This window comes from Xiphophorus hellerii, chromosome 9 (assembly GCF_003331165.1).
Source record: "Xiphophorus hellerii strain 12219 chromosome 9, Xiphophorus_hellerii-4.1, whole genome shotgun sequence".
Lineage (NCBI taxonomy): Eukaryota > Metazoa > Chordata > Actinopteri > Cyprinodontiformes > Poeciliidae > Xiphophorus > Xiphophorus hellerii.
The window spans coordinates 18,926,568-18,952,531 of record NC_045680.1 but is presented as its reverse complement, the minus strand read 5'-3'; the positions used below and the strand labels follow the sequence as shown (position 1 = coordinate 18,952,531).

At 36.6% G+C, this 25,964-nt stretch overlaps 5 protein-coding genes across 5 annotated transcripts; all 5 read left to right on the top strand.

The window, feature by feature from the left end:
* Positions 1 to 2,245: 2,245 nt before the first annotated feature.
* Positions 2,246 to 7,645, top strand: LOC116725301 (mast cell protease 8-like). The gene is made up of 5 exons (XM_032571257.1): positions 2,246 to 6,467; positions 6,551 to 6,698; positions 6,789 to 6,921; positions 7,041 to 7,295; positions 7,372 to 7,645. Exons 1-5 carry the CDS (start codon positions 6,305 to 6,307, stop codon positions 7,534 to 7,536), a joined length of 864 nt encoding a protein of 287 aa, XP_032427148.1. The 5' UTR covers positions 2,246 to 6,304; the 3' UTR covers positions 7,537 to 7,645.
* A 1,908-nt stretch (positions 7,646 to 9,553) lies between these two features.
* LOC116726450 (mast cell protease 1A-like) lies at positions 9,554 to 12,478 on the top strand. The gene is made up of 5 exons (XM_032573189.1): positions 9,554 to 9,912; positions 9,992 to 10,139; positions 10,238 to 10,370; positions 11,089 to 11,343; positions 12,184 to 12,478. The coding sequence occupies exons 1-5, from the start codon at positions 9,855 to 9,857 to the stop codon at positions 12,358 to 12,360; spliced, it is 771 nt and encodes a 256-aa protein (XP_032429080.1). The 5' UTR covers positions 9,554 to 9,854; the 3' UTR covers positions 12,361 to 12,478.
* Positions 12,479 to 14,065: 1,587 nt separating this feature from the next.
* LOC116726452 (duodenase-1-like) lies at positions 14,066 to 16,849 on the top strand. The gene is made up of 5 exons (XM_032573191.1): positions 14,066 to 15,005; positions 15,079 to 15,226; positions 15,309 to 15,441; positions 15,576 to 15,836; positions 15,909 to 16,849. The coding sequence occupies exons 1-5, from the start codon at positions 14,948 to 14,950 to the stop codon at positions 16,071 to 16,073; spliced, it is 765 nt and encodes a 254-aa protein (XP_032429082.1). The 5' UTR covers positions 14,066 to 14,947; the 3' UTR covers positions 16,074 to 16,849.
* Positions 16,850 to 17,937: 1,088 nt separating this feature from the next.
* Positions 17,938 to 19,279, top strand: LOC116726451 (duodenase-1-like). The gene is made up of 5 exons (XM_032573190.1): positions 17,938 to 18,049; positions 18,124 to 18,271; positions 18,383 to 18,515; positions 18,657 to 18,917; positions 18,990 to 19,279. Exons 1-5 carry the CDS (start codon positions 17,992 to 17,994, stop codon positions 19,155 to 19,157), a joined length of 768 nt encoding a protein of 255 aa, XP_032429081.1. The 5' UTR covers positions 17,938 to 17,991; the 3' UTR covers positions 19,158 to 19,279.
* Positions 19,280 to 22,352: 3,073 nt separating this feature from the next.
* On the top strand, positions 22,353 to 24,496 carry LOC116726453 (mast cell protease 3-like). Its single transcript, XM_032573192.1, has 5 exons — positions 22,353 to 22,483; positions 22,574 to 22,727; positions 23,587 to 23,716; positions 23,833 to 24,087; positions 24,198 to 24,496. The coding sequence occupies exons 1-5, from the start codon at positions 22,441 to 22,443 to the stop codon at positions 24,348 to 24,350; spliced, it is 735 nt and encodes a 244-aa protein (XP_032429083.1). The 5' UTR covers positions 22,353 to 22,440; the 3' UTR covers positions 24,351 to 24,496.
* The last annotated feature ends 1,468 nt before the right edge of the window (positions 24,497 to 25,964 follow it).

The window sequence follows — 25,964 nt, the reverse complement described above, 5'->3', positions numbered from 1 at the left end:
TTGAATGTGAACATCAGCTCCCTGTGACTCTCCATGGATAAATGGTGGATTGATTTTTCTATATTTGCATATTCACTAATGTATGTGTTTTAATGTTTAGCCCATTGTCTCAGTGGGGCTCACTGTAACATTATAGGCCATCAATGATAACTAAACTTGCTGATATTAATTTGGACTCATAAGATCTTGTTTTGCTTTCTCAATAGCAGATTTCAGCCTGTTCTTTGGTCTTATACAATTAACTCTCTAGTTTCAAAGATGAATCTAGAAAGCTGCATAAGATTGTCAGAAAACCTTTTACTTCTTCAAATTTAGCATTTTTTTAAATTTTTTTATTTTTATGTGCACCTACAATCACACATAACAAATGTTGAAGTTTGAAAAATGAAAAAAATAAGGATAAAAGGAAATTATTATGAAAAATTTCAATAGAAACACATTAAGTCCTCCTGCAAGGATGTTGTACGCAAATTTGCATGTTTTCTTGTTCTAGAGTTGCTAAAACACACACAAAGGATAAAGCACAAACAGAAAAGGTTAAAGGTTGATTACAGAACACAAAACTTGACAGAGAGGTGTTATTCAGTTCCCATCTGTCACATATTTGAAGCCTGTGTGCCACCTTTGATGAGTGGATTTCAACAAATTAAGAAAGTAAACCTCAATACATGAATAAATGTGATATATAGAACTTCATCAGAGGCTGTCATTCATCTACACTTTCACAAGGGGGTGTTCCTAAGGTTGTTTTCTCAAATAAATGTCTGTGTTACTGAAATAAAGCTATGCTTATTGAGGCTGCCAGATCAGTCTAAGTCTGCTAAGGATGGAGTAAACTTTTGCAACTGCTATTTTTGTAGTCATTACAGATAGTTAATGTTGTGCTTTTTAGAAAGACGGATGCACGCCGACTGATACAGACAGACTGATACAGGCAGACTGATACAGACAGACTGATACAGACAGACTGATACAGACAGACTGATACAGACAGACTGATACAAGCAGGCTGATACAGACAGACTGATACAAGCCGACTGATACAGACAGACTGATGCAGACAGACTGATACAGACAGACTGATACAAGCAGGCTGATACAAGCAGGCTGATACAGACAGACTGATGCAGACAGACTGATACAGACAGACTGATACAAGCAGGCTGATACAAGCAGACTGATACAAGCAGGCTGATACAGACAGACTGATACAAGCAGGCTGATACAGACAGACTGATACAAGCCGACTGATACATACGGCAGCCTCTGCCAGTGTCCCTTTACCAGAATAACATAAATCCTGCTTGGCTATAAAGCAGTAACAAATCTTAGAGAAGTCTTTTTCAACATGGCTAAACAGGCTCAAAATGTTTAATGCAATACTGGACTCTGTAATCTGAAGATTTTCAGTACAAGTTGATTGAGGATTTCTTCATTTTTCCTCATAGAAAGATGACAGATTTCAACAACATGTTAGAAATACAAGTAGTAGTAACTAAACAGAATCTGTCTTCAAAAAAAAATCCATCCCTTCAAGATGCTGCTGGTTTTTCAGATTTCATTTCACAAGGACACAGTTACATGTTGGAGGAATTACATAACCATCCTACCACTACCTAAGCCCCGTGAATGCAAATATAATTTGATTTGTCTTATTCCAGAGGTTCAAAGGGTTTAAACAGATTCGGTCTGTTTCCTAAAAGTAGGTCATTGCTGAGATACTTATCTGTTTTCAGAGAAAAGACAGAATGAGTCATAATGGTATTTCAGAGTTTAGGTGGCAGCTATAGCGTGTTGCAATAGTACGTCAGTCAATTCATTGTTCTGAAAAACTTCAAAAATAGAGCGGTAACCAGAAGCTGCTACTCCAGAAATGCCACAAAGTTAGTTTTGTTTTTAGAGAAAATGACATTTCTGAGCTATGACCAACTATGGCAATCAGAGACAAAGATAATAAATGAAAAACTTTATCATTTACCAATTGGCATTAGTAAACAGGAATTATCAAAGTGAAGACAGTCTGGTGGTTATAAAAAAAGTATGGGGTTCATAAATAATTGATTAATACTAATGGGAAAGTAGAGGTCATTGCACTTTTCCAAGATGTTCTTCTACTTAGGGGATGATTATGGAAAGGAATCTACTGCATGCAGTGGTCAGTACAACAGTGGTGAAGCGTAGGCCTCTGACTGAAGACGCTTTGCTCAATCTCATGTAAAAGATTTCCAGGGTTGGCTGTGATGTTCATCATTATATGAAGAGTCCTTCTTTGCACAACTAGTATTTTGTATTAGTTCATAAAGTTAAATTGCCAAAAATTAAAACATAGTCAGCAAGAGTAAATTTTTCATTTTAGGCGCATTGAATACATGTTTACTCTGACGTAGTTTAATGACAAGTTGCAGATTTTCAAATTAAAAGACAGCCATAAAAAAGATTTCTTATTTTGCTTAAAGTAAAAGCCATGTTTTCCATTATGCAGGCCACTGACAATTTGTTCCTCAACAGCTTCAGTCAGCTTCATTGAGAACAAAAGGCAGTTCTGAGTGTAGAAAATGTTTGGTAAGGATTTTTATGGGTCATGTACATTGATCAAACATCACATTTTCTTTGAAAACCACCCATTGTTCTCTCAGTTACTATTTTTGATACTTGTTTTCTTAGATATTGCTACATGGTTGTGCTCGTTTCTTTCCAAATGACCAATCTGTACGTTTTGTGATGTCATTGGAAACACCAATAGCGAATAGAAGATAAAACAAGCTTTAGCAAGTGCTAAAGTTTTAGCTTAGTTAGTGCTAAAGCTTGTTAGTGTTAGTGCTAAAGCTTTAGTTTCAGCACTAACATTAACTTTACTCAAATAACACTAAAAGTGATGAATTTCCTTCAAAAATGCTAAGTTAAGGCAATACAGTACAATGGTTTTGTTTGGCTTTGATGCAACATCACCACAAAAAAAAAAGAAAAAGAAAAGAAAAGCTGGACATGAAGGACTATATTTTTATGCAAGAAGTTTTGGAGAGAAAGTAAGCATTCCATGCAATGTTAAAGGGGGCAAAGTAACTTAACTAGTAGTTAAATTTTCCTGTTGTATGTGTTTTTCACCGTTCAACAGAAACCGTCCACATCCGTTTCCTCTACACCACATTTACTCATGTGATTGTTGTTACTTGTCTCTGTGCACAGACAGAGAGGGGCTGCAATGAAGCATGTTCATAATTTATATAACTATTCAACCCGCTGATAATACATCCGTATAGTAATAAATCGATGATGACACTGCAGGACTTAATGTGTCTTCATCTTCTCACATTTCTGTCATTTTCTGACAGAACGATGATATTGTAAAATCTAGTAATTATTAGTCAAAACATCCTTTTTTGCAGCACCAGCAGAGGGACTGAGATCATTAGCCATTTCAAGGTGTTAAATTGTGAACACCAATTTCTTTTAAGTTATGTTTGATATATTCAATATTTTATAACAACTGAAGTTACATAGTTGCTTGATTGTGATGTAAAATGGCACTACGTAACTGGAAAGAACATAATAGCCCTCATTTATTACAGTGTGTGGCCATGGCTGCACACTGTAATAAACAGTGAGTTTTATGGAGTTACAGTACATAAATAGTTCAAATTATTTGACAATGTCTTCATTAATTTGACAATCCTTAGAGTGCTTTTGATGATGCACAACAAAATACAGTCAAATCTGTCAATGACATTACACTTCTCAACGTAAGCTTGTTTTATTTATTAAAGTCCTCGTTGTGTTTTTCTTGTGCAGCCGACTCCAGCTAGCAAGGGGTCAGATGAGTTGTCTTTCTGTTCAGGTTTTGTGAGCTATTTAAAACTACAGACGTATCTGAATTTGTACACAAAGTAACAACTTTTGTAAAGTTTTGAACTTGATGAACTTTGTTTTCTTCTGTTTCAGGTGGGTCTTTAAAAAAGTGGAAATCCGTGCTGTGACTTGCAACATGGAAAAAAACTGTGACTATTCAAATGTTCTTAACATCTAAACAGATGCCAGGTATTGGCAGGTATTTTACTTTAAAAAGATTCTCAAGTAAAAGCACTGTTAAAAGCTTCAGAGCATGAATGCATCTTTTATAATGCATAACTGTTTTTTTTTTTCCTTTAACAGATTAAATCAAATGTCTTAAAAGCTCTGCTGTGTTTCATATTGGTGGTTTCTACTAAAACACAAGGGAAATTAGATTTATAGTTAATAAGAATGGTTCTTTTCCAGTTGGTATAATTTTATTTCATTATCACGTTGGTCTTGAGAAGGTGCTTGAAATCTGGATTCCAAAAGCAAGAAAAACAACAAAATTACATTCTGTCTCATGTGAAGCAAGTTGCATCACAGAAAATGTAAAAGTTTTATAACTTGAAGCTTGTTGTTTTGGTTTCAGTGAACAGGAAAATAACCATTTACACTTCCACGATTCCATGTCTCACAGGTATATTTTTTGGTGCACCTATACATACTGTGGTTAGATTTGCATAGACCCATATCACTCAGTTGAAAAAAAAAAGAAAGATGTTGTGAGCTTTTGGTTAACCAAGAGATTACCATATGGGTGATTTTGATCCAACTTCTCATGAAAGAATATAACCAAACCTCAGAATATTCTACCAGTGATATTTCTTTTCTTTTTTTCTTTTTGTTGCTGAAAGTAAGATGTTGAAAGCTTGGTCTATGTGGTTTATGCATTTGGTGATGTAGTTTGAGCATACAGTGATGTTCTTGTATCAAGGAAAATACATATTACATATTTGTTTTTCTCAGTAAATATACTTCTAATCAGGCTGGATCTGAAATTTCCATGAGATGTTGGTAACAACCAAACAATTCTATGCAGAAATTAAAAATCTAAGCACATACGTTTCTATATAATGTCCACAGTATTGTTTTTTGGGTATATTCTCAAATGAAGACTGAAATGCTAAGCCACAATAAATTAGTCCACAAATTAAGGTATGCATAAAAATAGAATTACAAATGAAATAAGAATTGAACACACTTGCTGAATTTGAATATTAAGTAAAGTCTTTGTTGTTAATGGTAGATTCAGAGTAGATGTAATCTTGACAGTCTCCTTCATAAAAAATTGTTGTGTTTAACCTTTTATACATGTACATGTCATGTATGGAAGCATGGCATACAAATAAATAATGAGTTTATCAGGTCACAAATCAACAGCAATACTGTTAGCTGTCCCTTTTTAACTTTGCTTAGCTCTTTTTGTCAATGCATCACAACAGAAGATCAGAGAGCTGTGCTAAACATATTTGAACAAATCAATTGGTGCTTCTTGTCAGATGTTGCTTTGCAGTCTGCAGGTAAAGATGAACTGATAACAGTGTTCAAGCCGTGGCTGCACCGCTAAGATGTCATCTTTTGTAGCATTATCCAGACTGATCCTGATGTAAAGACTTACAAGATGCTTTTTGACAGGGTAAATAAATATAAAGAAAATCTAGCATTGAACCATTGCTCATCAAACAGGAAAAAAGCTTTTAGCTAAGCTTTGTTAGCTACTGGAAGGCATGAAAGTCAGTACCTGGAATACCGAGAAGCTAACAATTAGCACCCTGAATTTCAATTGCTTAAGTTAACAAAAAATGCTCAAATAAAGTGTAGGTAAACTTTAATTTTTAGCAGTGGCTGTGAAAATGCCTCTAATTAACAAAACAGCAGAGATTTACTAAAACATATTACAAAAGTCTTGCAGATGGCCTTCATTCAAGACCTCTCGTGGCCATCAAGACCGCTTATGTTCATCATGTCAAGATCATCATTAATAAGAGGTGAGTTAAAACACTAATAAAATGTGCCATTCTTTCACAGCGCAATAAAAATTTTGAATTCAGAGTTTATTCATTTAAAAGCATTACTGGACTGTAACTCAGCATCAGCTGATGTCTATTGTCCAATTACCGGTACATGGATTGGTATTTAAAAAAAAAAAATCGTGATCAGGACACTCTTGACATTTTAATAGTGGAAAAGCAGAAGAAAAAAAAGATGGTCAAGATAGTTCAGACAGGGTGTAAAGAGAGAAAGTCTGTGGGGAAAAAATGTTTTGGATTTGTAAATAATCATCTAAAAGTCTGAAATAAGCAACATCAAAACTAAGTAGAACAAAGCATTAAAATCTGGACAAGAGGCAAATCAATGTGACTAAATGTGACAAATCCTCAAGACAATTAACTTATTTACATCAGACTGACAAAAGTTCAAAGATCACGAAGTACTACACAGTTACAAACTTGTTAACGTATTCTGAAAGGGGATGTGGTGTAAAGATTGCCTCAGATATGCAAACATTAGGCACAAACTTTTGCATAAAGGCAGCAACTTCACCTTCCAACAACCTAAGGCTTTATTGGCTGACATCATGAAGGGTCTGGGTTATTTCCTGCTGCTCAACATTCTGTCATGTCTCGCACAAACTGGTAAGAGATTTTAGTTTGACATCTAGTCTTAAGATGTTGAATAAAGCCTCATCCTAATATTTGCCTTTTGAATATTTTTATAGTCCTTGGGAATGATATTATACATGGGGAAAAAGTCCAAGATGACTCGATGCAGTACATGGTCTCAGTGCAAACCAATGTAGGTCACGTATGTGGAGGATTTCTGATCAATGAGGAATATGTGGTCACTGCAGCACACTGTGGTGGAAAGTGAGTTTTCTCTCTTCTTCTGTTTGTATTTTCTGCTTGACTGTTGCTAAAACTAGTTTTAAAATCAACTTTTAATTGCAAACATTTCAGTGAACTGAAATACGTTCTTCTGGGAGACCACAACCTCAAGAGTTCAAACATAAAGAAAGTGGGAGTTAATTCCACATGCAAACCCCGTGATTATGTGACCCTACAACATGGCAAAGACATCATGCTTCTTCAAGTAAGTATGCTTAGCGAAGCACACTTATTGTACACAAATGCATCTGCATTTGCCTTTGGACTTGCTACAAAAAAAAAGCATGTTAAAAAGTCTTAATGTTCTTTTTTGTGTCTTTTCAGCTGTCTGAGAAAGTTCTTCTAAACAATGATGTGAAAACAATTCCCCTTCCTTTGTCTAAAATAACCTTAAGAGATGATCAAGAATGCTCTGTGGCTGGATGGGGTAAAACTGAGTACAGCGATTATAGTAATGAACTGAGAATGGTGAACGTGTCAATCATAAACCAACAAACCTGCCGAGAGCAGTGGGACAATAACCTTCCCCACAATGTGATCTGTGCTGGTGGATTTGGTATAAATAAAGGATTTTGTCAGGTCTGCTTTTTGTATTTTGATCAGAAATAATAGTCTGGCCATCATGTGATAAATGTTAAATTCTTCATCTTTGCAGGGTGATTCTGGTGGTCCTCTGGTGTGCAATGGGAGAGCTGTTGGTGTTGTGTCATTCAACAGAGGTTTCAACTGTCACTACCCGGATATACCCAACGTCTACACGGATATTTCTAAATATCTTCATTGGATCAACAAAGTTGTGAATGAAAAGAAATGTATATAATTTTTTTTTTCCTCACTGTCGCTGTACATTGAAGCAGAAATTGTGGCAGTTTTGCAAATGTGCTGCTCTAATCTCAAGATGTTGAATAAACTCGTGTCCTAGTATTTGACTTTTGAATATTTTTAAGTCCATGTGAGTCAGATTGCAAAAAAAAATGCAGACAAAATCAAAATATTTTTCCGGTATAAAACCCCCCAAAAAACATTTAATCTATTTTTTCAAATAAAACAGAGACATGTACGAATGTCGAATATCATCACTTCGACATTGCAAGATGCAATGAATAATTACTTTACCTCAGCAAGAAAAATTAAATGATTAAAATTGCCTGATAAATAAAACAATATTTGTTTAAACTTTAAAACTACAGCTCCGTTACGGTGCAGTTCATAGTCAACCAGCTGTAAATACACAGATATATAGGGACAAGTGAATAAACATATTTACATTTACATTATCTTACACCATAATGTAAGATTGCACCAAAAAGCAAAAAGCACATATAGAACAACTTTACCGTGTAAGTAAGAGAAGTACAATTAACCGCACTGCTGAGAGGACATTATGTATGATGTTACGCTTTAGAAAGAATGAGCAATGTGGTTATGTTTTATGATCAGTAATGAATCATGAGTTCATGACATGGTCTTCCCACCCTTGACCACATTTGTGACCTTTAAAATAATTACCATTATTGGTTAAGAATGAAGTATTTCTGTTGTGCAGTCTTTGACCTTTCAATGATTTAGAGGCATAGAAAACACAAGATCAGTGCGAAATTATATAATATTTTCACAAGTGTAATTTGTCTGTTGCAGTTGACAGAGTAGTTACATAATCTTCTGTACATAATGTCCATTTCTCATGTCATGCTTCCAGTGCTGAACAGATGAATATGTAGTTATGATAATTCTCCCAGTGCAATCAGTGCTGGTGGATGTAGGATAAATCACTCAGTAACAGCACCTCAAATCTTTTTTGTCGTTTGTCCTCCAAAAAATACAATCAAAATCTTCCAAAAGGTTAAAAAGTAAGATGGTAAGAGTGAACAGGAATAGGAACCTGAGCACAATAAGATATGGTAGATGAACAGAACAGGAAGGTGTGACAGGAAAACAATAATTTCACATTGCTTTTTGAATCTAAATTTAAATTATATTATGACTTGACCTCCCAATATATTTTTGCATGTGTATAACCAGCAAGTAGCTGCAGTTTCTTATTTAAGCTTGATAAAGTTCTGGATAAAAGCAAGGTTGTATGGATGTGTGAGGGATGGACTATTCAGAGCAGGAGGTCAAATATGGAGTTAAAACTTGTGTTCACGTGGAAACTGGACTATATTGATACATTGAGTGAAAGAAAAAAAAAAACAATGTTTTTCAGTGAAAGATGTCAAATTATTTTTATAAACAAGATACCTTTTCTGAAGTCATCACAAAGAAATGTTTTATTTTTAGATATATATAAAAAATAAAACAATCTTTTAAACCAAAATTTTTACAGTAGGTAATGCACGTTGGAACAGTGCGAAGTAGTTCCAGTGGCAATATTTACTGTTTTCTGTCTACATCACCTCAAAATGACACAATAGTCTGAGAAGAAAATATTCAAACAATGAATCTTATTAACAGACCGGAAGTCTCTTTAAAACAATAAATAAATGCTTCTGTCTGCTGCAATTTTGTTTAAAAAGTCGACTATGATTTCCAGAAGTAGCCAGAAATTGTAGTCGAGTAAGAATGACTTTTCTTCATAAGCAATCATTTTCAAGTTGAAGGAAAAACATTGGTACAGTAAAACTAGTTTTGTTAGTACATTGTTTTCAGAAAGTTACTCACTTATTGTAAGTGACTAAATATACTGCAGCTATAGTACTGCCCACTACCAGTAATGTGTACAACTGGTTGAACAAACTGTATCTGGTGAAAATTGTGTTGCATTTCAATGAAAAACTATAGATTTTCAAATAACATCACTTTAACTTAGTGGCATTTAAAAACATGTGAACAAGAAAAATGAAAGTACAACCTATAGGGGAGAGGAAATTACATGCAGAGCGATGTTTAAAGATATGGAGATGGCTAGTAAGAAACGTTTCACATGTTCGTAGTATAATGACTTCTGAGTATTCAAAGATTGTAAAAGATAATTCTAGTTGTCAAGTTAAAGTGTGCATCTAAGGGGGATGTGGTAAGATGTGAAGCTAATATAGATTTTCATAGATAATAGCATGTGCAAGGAAAAGAAACTGCGATATAAAAAGGTCAGCTTGACAAACTACAGCACTGCTAGAACAAGCTTGATTTGCTGGCATCATGTTCAGACTGAAGGAATTCCAGCATCTCCTTGTGCTGACATTTCTCTGTCAAACAGGTAAGAAATCCACATATTTTTGTTCATAAACAACTAAACAGGCCTCTGAACTGGTTTTGTCCTTTACCTACCTCCTTAGTTCATGCAAGTCAAATCATAAATGGGGATAAGGCTGCTGTAAACTCAATGCCGTACATGGTCTCAGTGCAAAGCAATGGACGTCATACATGTGGAGGATTTCTGATCAGTGAGGACTTTGTGGTCACTGCTGCACACTGCAATATTCCGTGAGTCTGATTCCTTGTTCTATTGTTGCATCCCACTAATAGTAGAGTTTATTTGTTGCAAATGTATGTAGTAACCTACTTACTGTTAACACTTTCAGCAAACCCAATCTGGTTGTCGTGGGAAATCAGAATATCAAAAGTTCAAACATAAAAAAAATACATATTCAGTACAGCTGCGTATTCCCAACTTACCGGGAAGTTGGACTTGGCAATGACATCATGCTGCTTAAAGTAAGTATGTGTTTATGAAAGGTTCATAACACCAGTTTTTGTATGAATTCTATGTACAAACATATTATTATTCAGTGTAAATCAGTTATCCTGCACCATAAATATAATGAGCAACATAATTATTATCGCTAGCAGTTGTAGTAGCAAGTAGCAGCTGTACTGATACAAGTATTAATATTTTTTATTATATTTCCCAAATCCCATATTGACTTTTATATCAACCCACACAAAATATTCCAGTGACGTCCCCTTTATAAATAATGGTAAACAAAAAAAATAATAATCTAATTACACCATTATAACTAGTTTTAATATTCCTAACTAATACATTATAGACATACTAAATGTTCTTATGAATATTTAGCATGTGTAAATATTCTGGAGTAAGACACAGGAGGAAGAGTGCCATTGTAATGTTTAGAGAAGTTTAACTATGTATACAATTCACTCACCATTTAAACTTTTGCTCTTAGGAACGTATAGTAGAAGATTAAGGTGTTGTGCAAATTTTTAATTGTGAAAATTCAGTCTCAGTTCATCAGCTATACATGTGTTTTGAAGAAAATTATGACGCTAGGAATGTTAAGAGGAGAATTTTGGAGTACTCTAGATTAGTTTAAGCATTATGCAAGCACATGCTATTTATCATTATGGAATTACAAATGAGGAAAAAACATGAAATTTGTCTTTTTTTTTTCTTCTGTTTTTGCATTTTCAGCTCTCTGAGAAGGTCTCCATGAACAACGCAGTGAAGACCATTCCAATTCCAAAGTCTGACAAAATCTTAAAAGAAAATCAGATATGCATGGTCGCTGGATGGGGTAAAACAGAAAGCAACAAGTACAGTGATGATCTTAGAGTCGCAAAGGTGTCGATCATAAATTCACAAGTCTGTCAGAAGGAATGGGATAATACTCTTCCACCCAATGTGATCTGTGCTGGTGGATATGAAACCACAAAAGGATTCTGTCAGGTACATATTTTGTATTTTCTGTATATTAATAGTCCAAACATAAGGTGACATATGGAGGAATTTTTCTGCCACAATCCCAGAGCACACATTTTCAGTTTGAAAGGAGGACTTCATATCGTCTCAAACTTTTAATGATTGTACTCAAAACTTCTCCTCGCGCTCAGACTTTTCTGCTCAGAGCAAATCTTCTCTTGAAAAACTTTTTGTTCGCTTGGGGGAATTTTTCTGCCATAATACAAGAGCACACATTTTCAGTCTGAACGCAGGATGTCATGTCTTTTGTTCTCAGAACCTTTAATACTTTTGCTTACATATACATTTTGAAAGCAGAACTTCATGTCTTTCACCTTAAAACTTGTAACGCTTGTACTCAAAACGTCTCCTTGCGCTCAGACTTAGTCTCTGCTCAGACTCTCTACTCACTTTTGTAAATGCATTTTGGCACAGTCGCCTGTGCAGATTGCTACAATCGATAGTAACCACACAGGTAAACCCGCTACAAGGAAACAAATGCACCCAGCACAACACTTTCATTCCATTGGCTGAGAGGTTGCCAGGCGACTGTGTCAAAAGGCGTTTCCAAAAGCAAACAGAGTCTGAGCAGAGACTAAGTCTGAGTGTGAGGAGAAGTTTTGAGTGCAATCATTACAAGTTTTGAGAAGAAAGATATGAAGTCCTGCATTCAAAATAAAAATGTAATCAAAGTATTAAAAATCTTGAGAACAAAAGACATAAAATCCTGCTTTCAGACTGAAAATGTGTGCTCTTGTATTATGGCAGAAAAATTCCTCCATAGTGACAGATATTAAACAAATGTACAAAAACTCCTCATCTTCACAGGGTGATTCCGGTGGCCCTCTGCTGTGTGACGGGGAAGCTGTTGGTATTGTGTCATTCAACAGAAATTCCAACTGCACCTACCCAAATGCACCCAACATCTACACAGACATTTCTATATATCATCAGTGGCTCAACTGTGCGTTGAAGGAAAAGAAATGTGGTTGTGCAAACCTTTAGAATGAAGCATTGTTCCAGCTCATAGTGTGTGTGGGGTGAAGTTGTGGCTTCTATTTAGGTCGATGTCGTCAGCTTCTGATCTTTAGCTGAATAAAAGAAAATGTTTCGAATATCGTCAGCTGTCTCTTTTATTTCAAACACCATAAACAAAATAACTTCTTCACAGCACTTCTTCACAGTGTGCTGTTTCTGTTACTGATTTGAGTCATGGTGGGAGGTATCTGCAACACATACTGCTGAAATCCATGTTATAACTAGGTTGACTCCAGTAAATCCACAATGTTACCTCTGTTATGAAGAGGGAGGAAAATGGTCCATAATTTTTCAAATAGAAACCTGCAATTTCTGGCACAAAAAGTACCTTTTAGTTTACATCCCGTAGTCGTGAGGATTCCAGTGTAATATAGCCTTGATTGAAGATCCTGGCAAGAAGTGTTCAGATTACAGCTCTAATGTATGGATTTGCAAGTACACCAATGCAGCCTCCAGGTAAGAGGTGTTCAAAGTAAGTCTTCATGGACCGGAATCCTGCATTTTTAGATGCTTTCCTGTTGCAGCACACATGAATCTATTGAATGGCTCATTAGCAGGGTTCTGCAGAACTTAAATCTGCTGTAGTGTGGCAGGAACACATCAAAAACATGTTGAACACTGGCTGTTGAGGACTAGAGTTGGACACACCTGCTCTAGGTAATGGTGTCAGGTGTATGCTTCTGTTCCCATACACTGCAGAGTATGTGCTAGAGTATAGAGGGCAACACAGCATAGTGTAGCACCCAGCTTTTGCCACTCTTCTTCCTGTTTTTTGGAGTAATATTTTGGACCTCTACACTGTCCAATAGTGCAGCACTCTATAAATTCCATTATTATGCAGATGCTAGATAGAGGTTTGTCCTTTTATGACGGTTCATCCTACTCCTCTACTGTACTTTTACAATAAATTTCTACTGCCAGAGATAGTCAGGTAGGAGATTATTTGCGGGACAAGCTTCCAAATGTACTTTACGATTATTGCTAAGCCATCCTGTACATGGTTTTACCACAATTTCTTTCAATGCAGGAACTTTTACCATTTGTCCTGCATTGTCCTGAGCTTTTTGGGTCTTAAAGCCTTTTATATCCTCTTTTGGCAATGGTGTGATTTTAGAAGATACTTTTAAAGACTATTTTACAATATTCTTAGCCTTTGGCCTACAATGTTCTAAATAAATGACCAGCAGGTTAGGGAGAAAAGTCCTGAAAGTCTAAAAGGCTGGAACTGACACATGGATGAAAGTGACATGAAAAAAATTCTGTTTCACTACTAGTTTCCAACTGGGAGGGAACACATGTAAAAGAGTGATAACTTTAAACCCCACTTTTCATCTTAAACCAGATAAATTAATAAAGCAAAGAAAACACAAGTGTTCGGATTCAACTGCTTGTCAAATACACTATCAGGCTGTATTGGGATGTAGTTGCCACTAAATATGTCTTGTATTACCATCTACTTTCCAATTATGTTATTATTCTTATCATTATGTATATGTTGCTCGTTTCCTTGGTTTGTTTTTTCTCCGCAGGTTTAGAGGCAGACTTTAAGGTGTTGACTTGTGTTCTCTTTATGCTTATTTCTCTCCCTTACTCCTTTCCTTTCAAACCCTTCCCTCACAATTCTCCCTTTCCTTCCTCCTTTCTTTTTCATCTCTGTATTCTTAAGTCAGTTGTCCTTAAGTTTTATTTATTTTATTTACCAAGTAGCAAAAGCCATGATGTTCCACTTGTGGAAGTAAATCTGTTGACACATTAAAAAATAATGAACTCGAGATATTTTCATGCAAGATTTCATGAAATTCTGATTAAATACCATACATTGCTATTTGGGCTTCATCAATAATGCTAAAAAGATTAATGAACATTTCCCTTTTATTTTACACCCTTTGGATTCATCAGTCAAGGTATTTAGTTTGTCCTTTGTTGTTTCTCCTTCTATTTATGTTAGTTTGGTTCATAATATCTTTATTCAACAAACGCAGATAAAGACGTGTAAGTTTGACAGACGATAATTTCTATTTTGAGTCAATTGGTTGACAGATAGAATGAGTTTATTGGATTTTTGAATGAATATCAATAAAAACAATTTCCATGAGAAAAAAGAAAGTTACATCAGATTTGTAATTAGGTTGATTAATTAGTGGTGAAATAAATGACACAGATTTACTTACTAATTATACATAAGTATGATTTGGGTTGATGATAGTCTAAATCACAAATGTATTTGTGTGGATCGAAGAAAATGGCTCTGTTTGAAATTAACAGAGTCCAAAAGAATCAGCTGTGAATTAAGTGGGAGAAAAGTTGTAAGCAAAGTAGCAAAGACAATAATCTCATGGATGTAACAGAACACAAGACACTCATTCAGTCTGAGTCAAACTTGACTCAGACTGGTGAGGGCTACAAATGATGATACTGGTTGAAAACAGGTTACTTTGACGGATGTGGGTGTTAAGAACAGATTGCTGTAGATAATGACTGCCTGTAAACCAAACAGCTGTATAAAAGGCCCAGATAAGCAATACTTTAACCACAAGTTGGATCTGCTGGCATCATGCACCGTTTGTCTACATTTCTGTTTTTCAATGTTCTAGCATGTCTTGGACAAACTGGTAAGAGACTATCAGATTGTCTTTCTCCAACTGTCTCACTGAACCAATTGCTAATCTTTGCCTGTATTTTCAGTCCAGGGGAGTGACATCATACATGGAGAAAAAGCCCCAGCCAACTCAATGCAGTACATGGTCTCAGTGCAAAACAAATGGGGTCATGTGTGTGGAGGATTTCTAGTCAGGCAGGACATTGTGATCACTGCTGCACACTGTGCTGAAGAGTGAGTTCCTCGTCTACGTCTGCTTCTTATTGATGACCATAAAAATGTCCCCTCATAAGAATTTCAACATTTAATGCTTCAGTGAACCTGTGCATGTTGTTCTGGGAACCCACAAGCTATCGAAGAGGAACGTGAGCCCAGTGAATATTGAATACTTCTGTAAATACCCAACTTATAAATCTGTTGGACTTGGTGATGACATCATGCTCCTTAAAGTAAGTATATATTAATACAAGCAACATGCAATGTGACATTTGGTGCACACCTATTTATGTGTATTTTATTGATTTAATGTGGAGGTAGTTTTAGAAAGATCTAAGTTAGTATTTGTCATTTTGTACATCTTCAGTTGTCCAGGAAATTTCCACTAAATAACAGGGTGAAAATAATTCCACTTCCAACGTCTTCCAATGCAAACCTTAGAGATGGTCAGATCTGCTCTGTAGCTGGATGGGGTCAAACTGGGCCCCACCATGCTATTGTGGATGACCTGAGAGTGGTGAATGTGTCAATCTTAAATCCACAACTCTGTCGGGACATATGGGGGGATGACTTCCCTTCCAATGTGATCTGTGCTGGCGGATATAACACAGACAAAGGATTTTGTCAGGTAAGTGTTACTGCTCTTCATATAATCTAAAATATTTTGGTCAATGTAAAACTAAAACTAATACTTTTACAGGGTGATTCCGGTGGTCCACTGGTGTGCAACAGAGCAGCTGTTGGTGTTGTGTCATTCAACAAACGTGCCAACTGCAACTACCCAGATGTACCCAACGTCTACACAGACATATCCAAATATTTTCAATGGATCAACAACATTGTGAAAACAAATAAATGTGTGTAGCAAACTTGTTACAGAAGGTCTTCTTACTCAGGGAGTTCTTCATCTTATTTCAATGCCTCTGTCAGCTTCTGGCATTCAACGAATGTGTTAAATAAAGCCACATGCAATCAAATGATACACACTCTTTTTTATATATCAACAGAAACATATATTTACATATATATATGTATTGAGAGAAATATACATATCATATATAGTCAGGTCCTCTACTTTGAGCTTCCCACGGATGAAAGAGGTCCTCATCTCTTAAGGGTTAGTCCAACCAGTCTACAGAGGAAACTCAAATCAGATGGTTATAATCAGGACCTCCTTCCTTTGGTCATGACTCCTTTCTCATACCTATGGACTATATGTACAGCTCTGTTGAACCCCACTAAAACATTTTGATCACTTTGCAGAAAAGTATGGACCTACCTAGTGTTTACACTGTGTGCAAAATTTCATATATTATAAAAAGCTTTCCTTCTTTTTTTTTCAAGAATTTCAAAAATGTATAATTTGCTGCTGAATTAGCTGTTGCCATTGGATTTCTTATTATCTATGCAGCACATTTATATTACTGACGATTAGACAAACAAAAAAAAACACCGCGCATGTCTTGGAGCGCCGAGTGCGAGTGAAATGTGGGAAGGGGGTGGGGATAGTAACAGAAACACATAATTGGTAAGTCACGTTATTGCTTGGATTTTAATCAGTGCGTTTTGCATCCAGTGAAAACAAACATGTTAACAAATAAACTGTAAGTTTAGTGATATTTCCACAGTTGCGGTCTTGACTGGTCTTGAAATAAAATCCCGAGTCCTCAGAGCAGAGACCGAGACAAGACCGAGACCATCAAAAAATGGTCTTGAGACCAAGACCGGTCTCGAGTACTACAATTGTAAGGATTTGAGTTTTTCTGTGTGTTTATTTTAGGTTTCTGTGTCTTGAGTCTTCCCCTTGATTGTTCCCAGGTGTGTCTCGTTCCCTGATTATCCTCTGTGTATTTAATGTCACCTGCGTTTCTGTGTCTTTGTCGGGTCCTTGTCAAAACTGTCTGGTCTTACGTCTAGCCGTGGTGGTCTTGTTTGTTTTGCCCATCGTGTTTTCCAGTTGCTACCAGTTGAGGAGCCTTAGCCTTCTTCTCTGTCTCTGTGCTGCCTGGATTTACTGGACTGCCTGGACTTTATATTCCTGGATTTCATTATTAAAATCTTCATTTCTTCATTTCAACCTGGGTCCTAAGTATCTGCCTCACCACTAGTGATGGGTAAATGAGGCGTCATGAAGCCTTTCAACCCATAGCAAAACTGTATTGATACTGTGTCACTAAATACTGACACCTGATGGACATTAAAAATCCCTACAGGCAATGTACTGTAGTTGACACACTGATTTGATGACCTAGTCTTTACAAATAAGATTTAAATCATTGTATATTATATATTGTATTATATCTTCAATTAAATTCAAAATACATTTGATATTCTTAGATACAGTCAATAAATAATGTGAACATGTACCATAAAGTGAAAATTTAAGTGAACGTGTTTGGAATGAGGATGCTTATGTACTGGGGGGAGTGTCAAATTTCACTAAAGAGATCATAAATATGAAGAAGCTGAAAGTTTTTTTTAATACAGAAGTAAAACTAAAAGGTAATTTTAAATGCTACTAAGTGCCATTAAGACTGAGTTATCTAAGTTTCCAACCAATAGAGACTCACTCTGAAAGTACCATATTTGTATCTGAAACCTCAGGGTGGGGGTCTATTGATTGTTTAGATAGGAGTAGGAAATTTTTAGATACATATTTTTTTCACAATTATTTACTGGCATATGTGGTAAAGACAAGGATCTAGATTTTAGATAATGACTTTAGCCAGCAATATGCTATAAAAACCTCAGCATCACAAGCACAACCCATAAGAGCTGGCACCATGCACGGCCTGGGTACATTACTGCTTTTCCACATTGTGACATCTCTTGGGCAAAATGGTAAGAAATCTTCTTTTACTTTCTAACTAAAATATTTCTAAGCTGATTTTTTTTTCCTACATTGGTGTTTGTAGTCCATGGGAGTGACATCGTACATGGGGAAAAGGCACCCGAGAACTCAATGCAGTACATGGTCTCAGTGCAAAACAAATATGGTCATGTGTGTGGAGGATTTCTAGTGAGCCAGGACTTTGTGGTCACTGCTGCACACTGTGCTACAGAGTAAGTTCTTCATCTATGTCTGTTTCTGAATGATGAGCATTGAAATAGTCATAAAATGACCATAAAAATTGTGACTGATGACCATAAGAATTTTAACATTTAATGCTTCAGTGAACCTGTGCGTGTTGTTCTGGGAACCCACAAGCTATCAAAGAGGAACGTGAGCCCAGTGAATATTGAATACTTATGCAAATATCCAACTTATAAATCTGTTGGACTTGGTGATGACATCATGCTCCTTAAAGTAAGTACATATTAATACAAATAACATGCATTGTGTCATGTAGTGCACATTGATTCATATAAATTATATAGATATAATGGAGATAGTGTTAAAAAAAAAAAAAGGTGAGCTAGTATTTCTTGTCATTTTGTACATCTTCAGTTGTCCGGGACAGCTCCGCTAAATAACAGGGTGAAAATAATTCCACTTCCAACGTCTTCCAATGCAAACCTTAGAGATGGTCAGATCTGCTCTGTAGCTGGATGGGGTCAAACTGGGACCCACCATGCTGGTGTGGATGACCTGAGAGTGGTGAATGTGTCAATCTTAAATCCACAACTCTGTCGGGAGAAATGGGGGGATGACTTCCCTTCCAATGTGATCTGTGCTGGTGGATACAACACAGACAAAGGATTTTGTCAGGTAAGTGTTACTGCTCTTCATATCGTCTAAAATATTTTGGTCAACATAAAAATAAAACTAATATTTTTACAGGGTGATTCCGGTGGTCCACTGGTGTGCAACGGAGTAGCTGTTGGTGTTGTGTCATTCAACAATCAGAAAATCTGCAACTACCCAGATGTACCCAACGTCTACACAGACACATCCAAATATCTTCAGTGGATCAACAACATTATGAAAATGAAGAAATGTGTGTCATAAGCTTATTACAGAAGGTCTTCCTGCACAGAAAGTTGTTCATCTCATTTCATTGCCTTTGTCAACTTCTGGTATTCAACAGAATTATGAAATAAAGCAAAGCAAAATGCAATCAAATGCTAAAAGTGAGATTCCTTTTGTTATTTCTCAACAAAAACATATAAGTACATATTTAACGGCAGTAATTTACTGTATATATGGTCTATGGAGTCAGTTCTACCCCGGGACATCCTCCTAGTGGGACATTCTGGAAACTCCAAACTGAGATGCCCAGGAAACCACCTAAACTGACTCTTTTTGATGCAAAACTGCAGATCCTCTCCTTTGAGCTTCCCACAGATGAAAGAGCTTCTCATCTCTAAGGTTTAGTCCAACAATTCTACAGAAACTTATATCAGATGCTTATGTCCAGGACTTCCTTCCTACGGCCATGATCCTTCTTTCATAATTATAGATATCCTCAGGCCCCTTTACGACTAAATGTTCCAGTACAGCTAAATCCCGCTTAAGTTTTTTGATCACATTACAGAAATATATGTACATACCTGGTGTGTAAATGGTATGTACAACTTTTTTGTTGTAAATAACTTTTTTTGTCCAAGAATTTCAAAAATTGTGAATTTAAACTTTATTCCAGAAAGACTTAAGGCATAGTGCAGAGCGAGAGATGCACTACAGTTCTCTTGATGTGATAGGAACCAAAACTAAAGAGTCCCTTTTTATTAAATGAGGGAATTTGAGGGATTTATTTTTTTTTTTTTACATTGGTGTAATATAAGCAATGTTTTGCACACATTTGTGATGGAAATGCAGCTTATATTTCTGGTCTTTACTCCTCTTATGAAGGAAGTAGTTGTTTTCTAGTTAACCACCTTTCTCAACACACTTTATGTTGAAAGAGGAGGTTAACTTATGGTTTTGTAACCCTCTTTTATCCTTACACTTTTCTATACTCTGTTCAATAAGAACACAGGCAGACATATGAACAGCAATCAGACAGAAAACAACTTCAACTTGATTTTATCGCCAAACTATTGGTTAATAAGGAAATAAATTTGTCACCTGGCTGTTCTTCCCACAATGTTTCCTAATAGAACAGATAAGTGTTTGTGATTTCCATTCAGCATATTAAAGATACAAACATGGGATGGATAGATATGGCGTCTTGAATTATTTTAACCATCTAGGAAAATCCAGCAAAAAGTTGACAGAGAAGGCAGGATATATCCTCATTTCTACACTGCCACCTGTTGGTGACTCTAAGGGAGTACTTGACTCCCTTAGAGTCAAGTACTCTAAGGGAGGACTATTTGACTTTTTCAAATAGTCCTTTTTTAAAACCAATACATGTGTCCATGTGTTGGACCACACAATATTTTTACAGGGTGATTCCGGTGGTCCTCTAGTGTGTAACAGGGTAACTGTTGGTGTTGTGTCATTCAACAAACGTGCCAACTGCAACTACCCAGATGTACCCAATGTCTACACAGACATATCCAAATATCTTCAATGGATCAACAACATTGTGAAAACAAATAAATGTGTGTAGCAACTTGTTACAGAAGGTCTTCTTACTCAGGGAGTTGTTCATCTTATTTCCATGCCTCTGTCAGCTGGTGGCAGAACTGTGAAATAAAGCAAAATATAATCAAAGGATGCAACTAGATGCATATTCTTTATGAAAAAATACGCTATCAATATGAATTTAAGTACCGTAAATGTGTCAAACACAAATATTCTATCCTTTGTGATGTTTTTGTCAACAAGAATTAAACCTTGTTGCCCATTAATTTAATCTTACAAATGCATTTGAATGGGTTGGAGGTATTAAGTAGTTTCTAGCTTATAGCACAAGCAAGTGACTATTACCTTTGTTTGATATGAGAATGCTGTATATATCAAAAATAATTTAAAATAAATTTGACCTTGCATAATTGCTATATCTAGTGCTCCTTTCCTTTCTCACACTTTCCTTTCAACACGTCGCACAGCAATGCTTGTCCAAGATTTCAACTGTTTGTAGGAGATTTGGTAGGAGAAGTAGTTCGAATGACAAACGCACACTCGCAGTCAGAGCCTACGCTCCCTAATAGCTGCTGCCGTTGGGCAGGCGGAGCTGAGTGGTGGAGCGGTGCTCTGTGAGGATGGAGCTCGACTGCAGACTGAAGCTCCAAAATGTCGGTAAATAGGCGGAGATTTGCATCAGCAAGTGTTTAGGCATCCCTGAATAGCTGCCACGGGAGATAAATGATTTGTCAACTGGAAATCAAATGAATCCCAGCAATAATCCGAGTAAGTTTTTCATGAGGAAATAACATTGTAATGTAGTAAAAGCTCAAAAAAAAGTTGAGTTAGTATAATATCCACCTCTTCAGCCTCACATAAATATGCCAAACATCATTTCACTTTTAAAGTGTGAAATCATAGCTTAGTAGTTAAGAGTTAGGGATACTTTACACTTTTATTTAGTTTTCAATTACAAAGATTTCATGAGAAATGACAGCCTTAAAGTAACTGCCTGCTTCAGGAAAACACGTGATGAATTTTGGGGGGGTTTTGTTTAAACACATTTAAAATATGGATTTGGGCATATAGGTTTTGCCTGCTTTTAGTAGTTGAAAAATAACCTCATTTACCATCTGAGAAGACCATTATTCTCTGATAAGTGTTTTTTTTTTTTTTAAATCAACGCAAAGGATATTTTTTTTATATTTCACTCTAGCTAATTTCAAATTTCCTCATGTTGAGGGGCTTTTCCTTTGCAAAGCATTCTGAAAGTAAGTGCAGTTTCTTTATATAAGCAGTGAAAATGACTACATTAGTAAAAGCAGTTTTGTTGAGGTTTTTTTATTTATTTATTTTTTGCCGCTGAGAAGTTAAATGAAAAAGCGAAGTGGCATTAAGCCACATTCTTTCCTCACAGTTTTTTCAACCAAACTTTGATGCAACAAGCTGAAAAAAGGAAATCGTTTAGCTGTCTAAAGAGGATGCGTTTTTTAAAAAAAATGAAGTATTAGGATTAAAACAAACCACTAGCAAAGAAAAAGTCATTTTCTCCCACCTCTATTTTTTTCTGAACTGCAGATCACTTACTTCGGTTTTCAAAACCTGTTTTGAAACTTGCTTCAGATATTTTGTAAGGTGTCTTTTGTCATTTCACCAACCTAACAGAAACATCACCAGCTTGTTGGCAAATAAGCTGCAAATAAGGAAGTTGTTTTCTTTTCTTCCGATTCTTAAAATGCTATAAAGCTAAGAGAGCAAAGTGTGGGTTTCACAGGACACCATGACCTTCGGATTCATACTGCTGCTCCTCTGTGCTTTCCGGGGTAAGCCACAACACCTTTATGCTAAAGCTAGTTGCAACCAGCACCAGGGTACAAAATGCAGAACTGTAGTGTTTATTTTTTTAATTGCAGGAGCTGAAGGCACTCGGATTGTTGGTGGCAAAGATGCTGTCCCCCACTCGCGGCCGTACATGGTCTCGCTGCAAATCCAACGTCAACATATCTGCGGCGGAGTGCTCATAAGAGAGGATTTTGTGCTCACAGCAGCACATTGTGACATAATGGTGTAAGTTTTGCTCACCGCTACAAATCTAATAAATTCAAAATAATTCTTAGGCAATAAGAAAACAAGAAACCTTTCAAGAATTTATCCTAGAAAGAAGATTCTGGAGAGAAAGGTAACAATGTTCACCATTTCTTAAACTTAGTGTAGCACAAAAATTATGCTTTGTATCATTTTTGCAAGATTAAAAATTACAAGAAATCTATAGATCTCCAGAAAATAAATTTAAGGATAGATCTTAAACTGTGCCTTTGATAAAAGCAGAAAAAAGGCCGTAAAAAAGATCAAAATTTCCCTCATAATATACACATAAAAATAAACACAGTTGAACATAAGTAACTACATACTTTTTAAGAAAAAAAAAACAAACTTGTTTTTAGGGGTGCGCCGGTTTATTGGCCAGCCAATATATCGGTGCCAGTTTCCTTCAATTAGGGAGATTAGTGATCGGCCGATGCTTACATGTGAAGCTGATCTTATTCCTTGAACTTATCTACAAATCAACCACTGTCAACTTTTGTTCTCCCGTGAGAAAGGTTTGACTGACAGACCGGCCCACCAGGTCATGTCTGCATGTTTGCAGCTATCAATAGTCACCCCACTTTTACCAACTCAGTGACTTTCTTGCTATATTTAGTAACATTTCAGACAAAACAAATTGGTATTGATCAAATTCAGAATCGACAGATCAGGCTATTGAAGGATCAGTAATCGGCAATCGGCCAGAAAACTGCAGTCAGTGCACCCCTCCTTAGTTTTCCTTCTCACTGACAATAAATTAGACTACATTTTCATATTTTGATTGTAGTTATGTTTTTTTTTTTTGTAATGCATGCAACTTGTGCAATTCTGTGACTTCTAGACCATTCACAGTTGTGCTTGGAGCAGACACACTGAAAGCCAATGAGCCAGCAAAGCAGAGCCTTCGTGTTCTCAGATCCTTTCCCCATCCAGACTACACTGATCTTACAAATGACATCATGCTGTTGAAGGTTGGGTCAAATATATTACATTCTAAATCTGTACATCTTGTCTCTTTCTACACATAATTGAATTATCATTAACCTCTAACTCTGCTATTGTTTGTTTTCTTTTCATAATTCCTCAGCTTAGCAGTAGGGCAAATCTTACTAAAGAAGTGCAGTTGATCTCTCTGAAGTCTGGTAACCTCAGAACAGGAAGTCGTTGCATCACAGCAGGTTGGGGGGACATATCGGACAACAGAACGTTGGCAAACAAGCTGCAAGAGGTCAATGTCACAATTATGTCACCAACTACATGTCAGAGAAGATGGGGAGAAGTTCCCATAGAAAGAACGATGGTTTGTGCCATGGGTTCACGGAACAGACAGGGCTTCTGCTCGGTAAGGCGGGTCAAAATGCAAAGTAATGTTCAGCAGAAACAAATATCACAGTGGCCAAACTTGAAAATAACCTAGTAATTGTTAATATTTCTTGAATTGCTATTTTGCAGGGGGATTCAGGAGGCCCATTGGTGTGTGACGGAGCTTCAGCAGGTGTTGTCTCCTTCTCCGGGCGTCGATGTGGAAACATAAGGACTCCTGATGTTTACACACGTGTTGACTCTTTCAGGCAGTGGATTGAAAAAGTGTTGAATGAAAATTAGACAAAATACCTTTACTTGGTACTTTTTCTACTTCCAAAGGCAAAACGGACAAATTGTTCTGTATTTCAAAACTAAATTTTCTTCTACTGTAAAGCTCTTTAATCTTTAATTAACATTGTGATCAATAAAGTACTTTTCAATTTGAATTTGAATGAGACTTATTTCTTGGGACAACCATCCCTTTTGAAAATAACAGCAGGTATTGAGCACACTTTTCATTAAGCTTATTTTTCGATATCAAACATGTTGTATCAAAAATAATTGGCAGAAATAAAGGCTGGAAAAAATCAGTGAAAATTATTTCACTTAGTGAAATGAGCTACTAAAATGAGATTTTCATTAATATTCTAATTTATTGAGATGTACATGTAGGTGGATCTACATTACACAAAAAATTTAGATCCTTGCACAGGCTACTACTAGGACATATTTATTACACTTTCTCAAGGTAAATGGGAAGCTCTAGCAGGTGATTGATCAAAATCAGACAGATGATTAATGTGCTCAATGTCTTTCAATGCAAAGAACAAGTCTTGGATGCAAATGTCTAGTGAATAAGAGGTTCCATAGAGATGAAATACATCGGACGACAGCTAACATACACACTAATTAAGTAAGGAAAGGTCTACTTGATCAGAAACTGGGCCTATGTAGTATAGTAGTGCAAGGCGTGCTGGATATGAAGTGCCCATGTTTCCTCGATTCTAACCAAACTGATAAAACAAAAAATAATTAATCAAACCTCTGCTGCCCTCTGCTGGCACTAGCGCTCCATACAATCTAGCATGACGCAACTAAAGCAGGGGTCTCAAACTCAATTTACCCGGGGGCCGCTGGAGGTGGAGTCTGGGTGAGGCTGGGCCGCATTCACACACACTGTCTCCTCAGCCGAACCTTTCTGATTGCCTATTACCATATTTGGCCGTAGTCAGGCGCTGTAACAGCCGTAATTGTGTAGTGTCTCTTTAAGATACTCTAGTATTGCTAATGATGTCAGAAGTATGCGCCACGGCTTCTCTGTAGAGAGCGTGGGAGAAACGTGCTAGACGGACATGTTAGCTCCCTAACTTTTTAGTAATGTTACGGGTTGTTTGGACGCTGCTCAATTTTCATGTCTGATAATATAGCAGCCGTTCAACCGGGCTTTGTAAGGTTGGTGAAGAGAGTGTTTATTAAAGGACAACACGGTGGAATTCCCAGTACCAGTGTGGTTGTGAGTTTTTGACCGTCCTGACGAATCTGCCGCCTCCTCTCCTCCCTTAAACACAACCCATGCGTTACAGCACCTAACCTTAATTACATTACACTGATCAGCAACTTCCGGGTCTAGACTGGATGCTGAAGCACGTGAAGCGGGAGCGGCAGCGGAAATTGCGCATGTACCGCATGCAAATAATGACAAATAGAAAATGCAAATAGGCCCGGCCGATGTCCCGCCCCCGAGAGCAATATACTCCACCGTGATTGGTAAGTTCGTTCAGCTCCGCACACAACACTGAAAAGTTCCAATTATATCAAACTCGCGGTCCGCACTAACATTAAACTTTCATATTAAGGCGGGGGCCACAAACTATCGTCCCGAGGGCCTCAGTTGGCCCGCGGGCCGCGAGTTTG

What these genes read in the sequence shown, in the direction of transcription:
- LOC116725301 (XM_032571257.1), top strand. Translation starts at nt 6,305, where the DNA reads ATGTGGTGTAAAGATTGCCTCAGATATGCAAACATTAGGCACAAACTT. An exon ending in GCAGCACACTGTGGTGGAAA is followed by an intron (nt 6,699 to 6,788) that starts GTGAGTTTTCTC and finishes CAAACATTTCAG; the next exon opens with TGAACTGAAATACGTTCTTC. An exon ending in TAAATAAAGGATTTTGTCAG is followed by an intron (nt 7,296 to 7,371) that starts GTCTGCTTTTTG and finishes TCATCTTTGCAG; the next exon opens with GGTGATTCTGGTGGTCCTCT.
- LOC116726450 (XM_032573189.1), top strand. Translation starts at nt 9,855, where the DNA reads ATGTTCAGACTGAAGGAATTCCAGCATCTCCTTGTGCTGACATTTCTC. An exon ending in ATGACATCATGCTGCTTAAA is followed by an intron (nt 10,371 to 11,088) that starts GTAAGTATGTGT and finishes TTGCATTTTCAG; the next exon opens with CTCTCTGAGAAGGTCTCCAT. An exon ending in CCACAAAAGGATTCTGTCAG is followed by an intron (nt 11,344 to 12,183) that starts GTACATATTTTG and finishes TCATCTTCACAG; the next exon opens with GGTGATTCCGGTGGCCCTCT.
- LOC116726451 (XM_032573190.1), top strand. Translation starts at nt 17,992, where the DNA reads ATGCACGGCCTGGGTACATTACTGCTTTTCCACATTGTGACATCTCTT. An exon ending in GCTGCACACTGTGCTACAGA is followed by an intron (nt 18,272 to 18,382) that starts GTAAGTTCTTCA and finishes TTAATGCTTCAG; the next exon opens with TGAACCTGTGCGTGTTGTTC. An exon ending in CAGACAAAGGATTTTGTCAG is followed by an intron (nt 18,918 to 18,989) that starts GTAAGTGTTACT and finishes ATATTTTTACAG; the next exon opens with GGTGATTCCGGTGGTCCACT.
- LOC116726453 (XM_032573192.1), top strand. Translation starts at nt 22,441, where the DNA reads ATGACCTTCGGATTCATACTGCTGCTCCTCTGTGCTTTCCGGG. An exon ending in GCACATTGTGACATAATGGT is followed by an intron (nt 22,728 to 23,586) that starts GTAAGTTTTGCT and finishes TGTGACTTCTAG; the next exon opens with ACCATTCACAGTTGTGCTTG. An exon ending in ATGACATCATGCTGTTGAAG is followed by an intron (nt 23,717 to 23,832) that starts GTTGGGTCAAAT and finishes ATAATTCCTCAG; the next exon opens with CTTAGCAGTAGGGCAAATCT.
- LOC116726452 (XM_032573191.1), top strand. Translation starts at nt 14,948, where the DNA reads ATGCACCGTTTGTCTACATTTCTGTTTTTCAATGTTCTAGCATGTCTT. An exon ending in AGCATGTCTTGGACAAACTG is followed by an intron (nt 15,006 to 15,078) that starts GTAAGAGACTAT and finishes CTGTATTTTCAG; the next exon opens with TCCAGGGGAGTGACATCATA. An exon ending in ATGACATCATGCTCCTTAAA is followed by an intron (nt 15,442 to 15,575) that starts GTAAGTATATAT and finishes GTACATCTTCAG; the next exon opens with TTGTCCAGGAAATTTCCACT.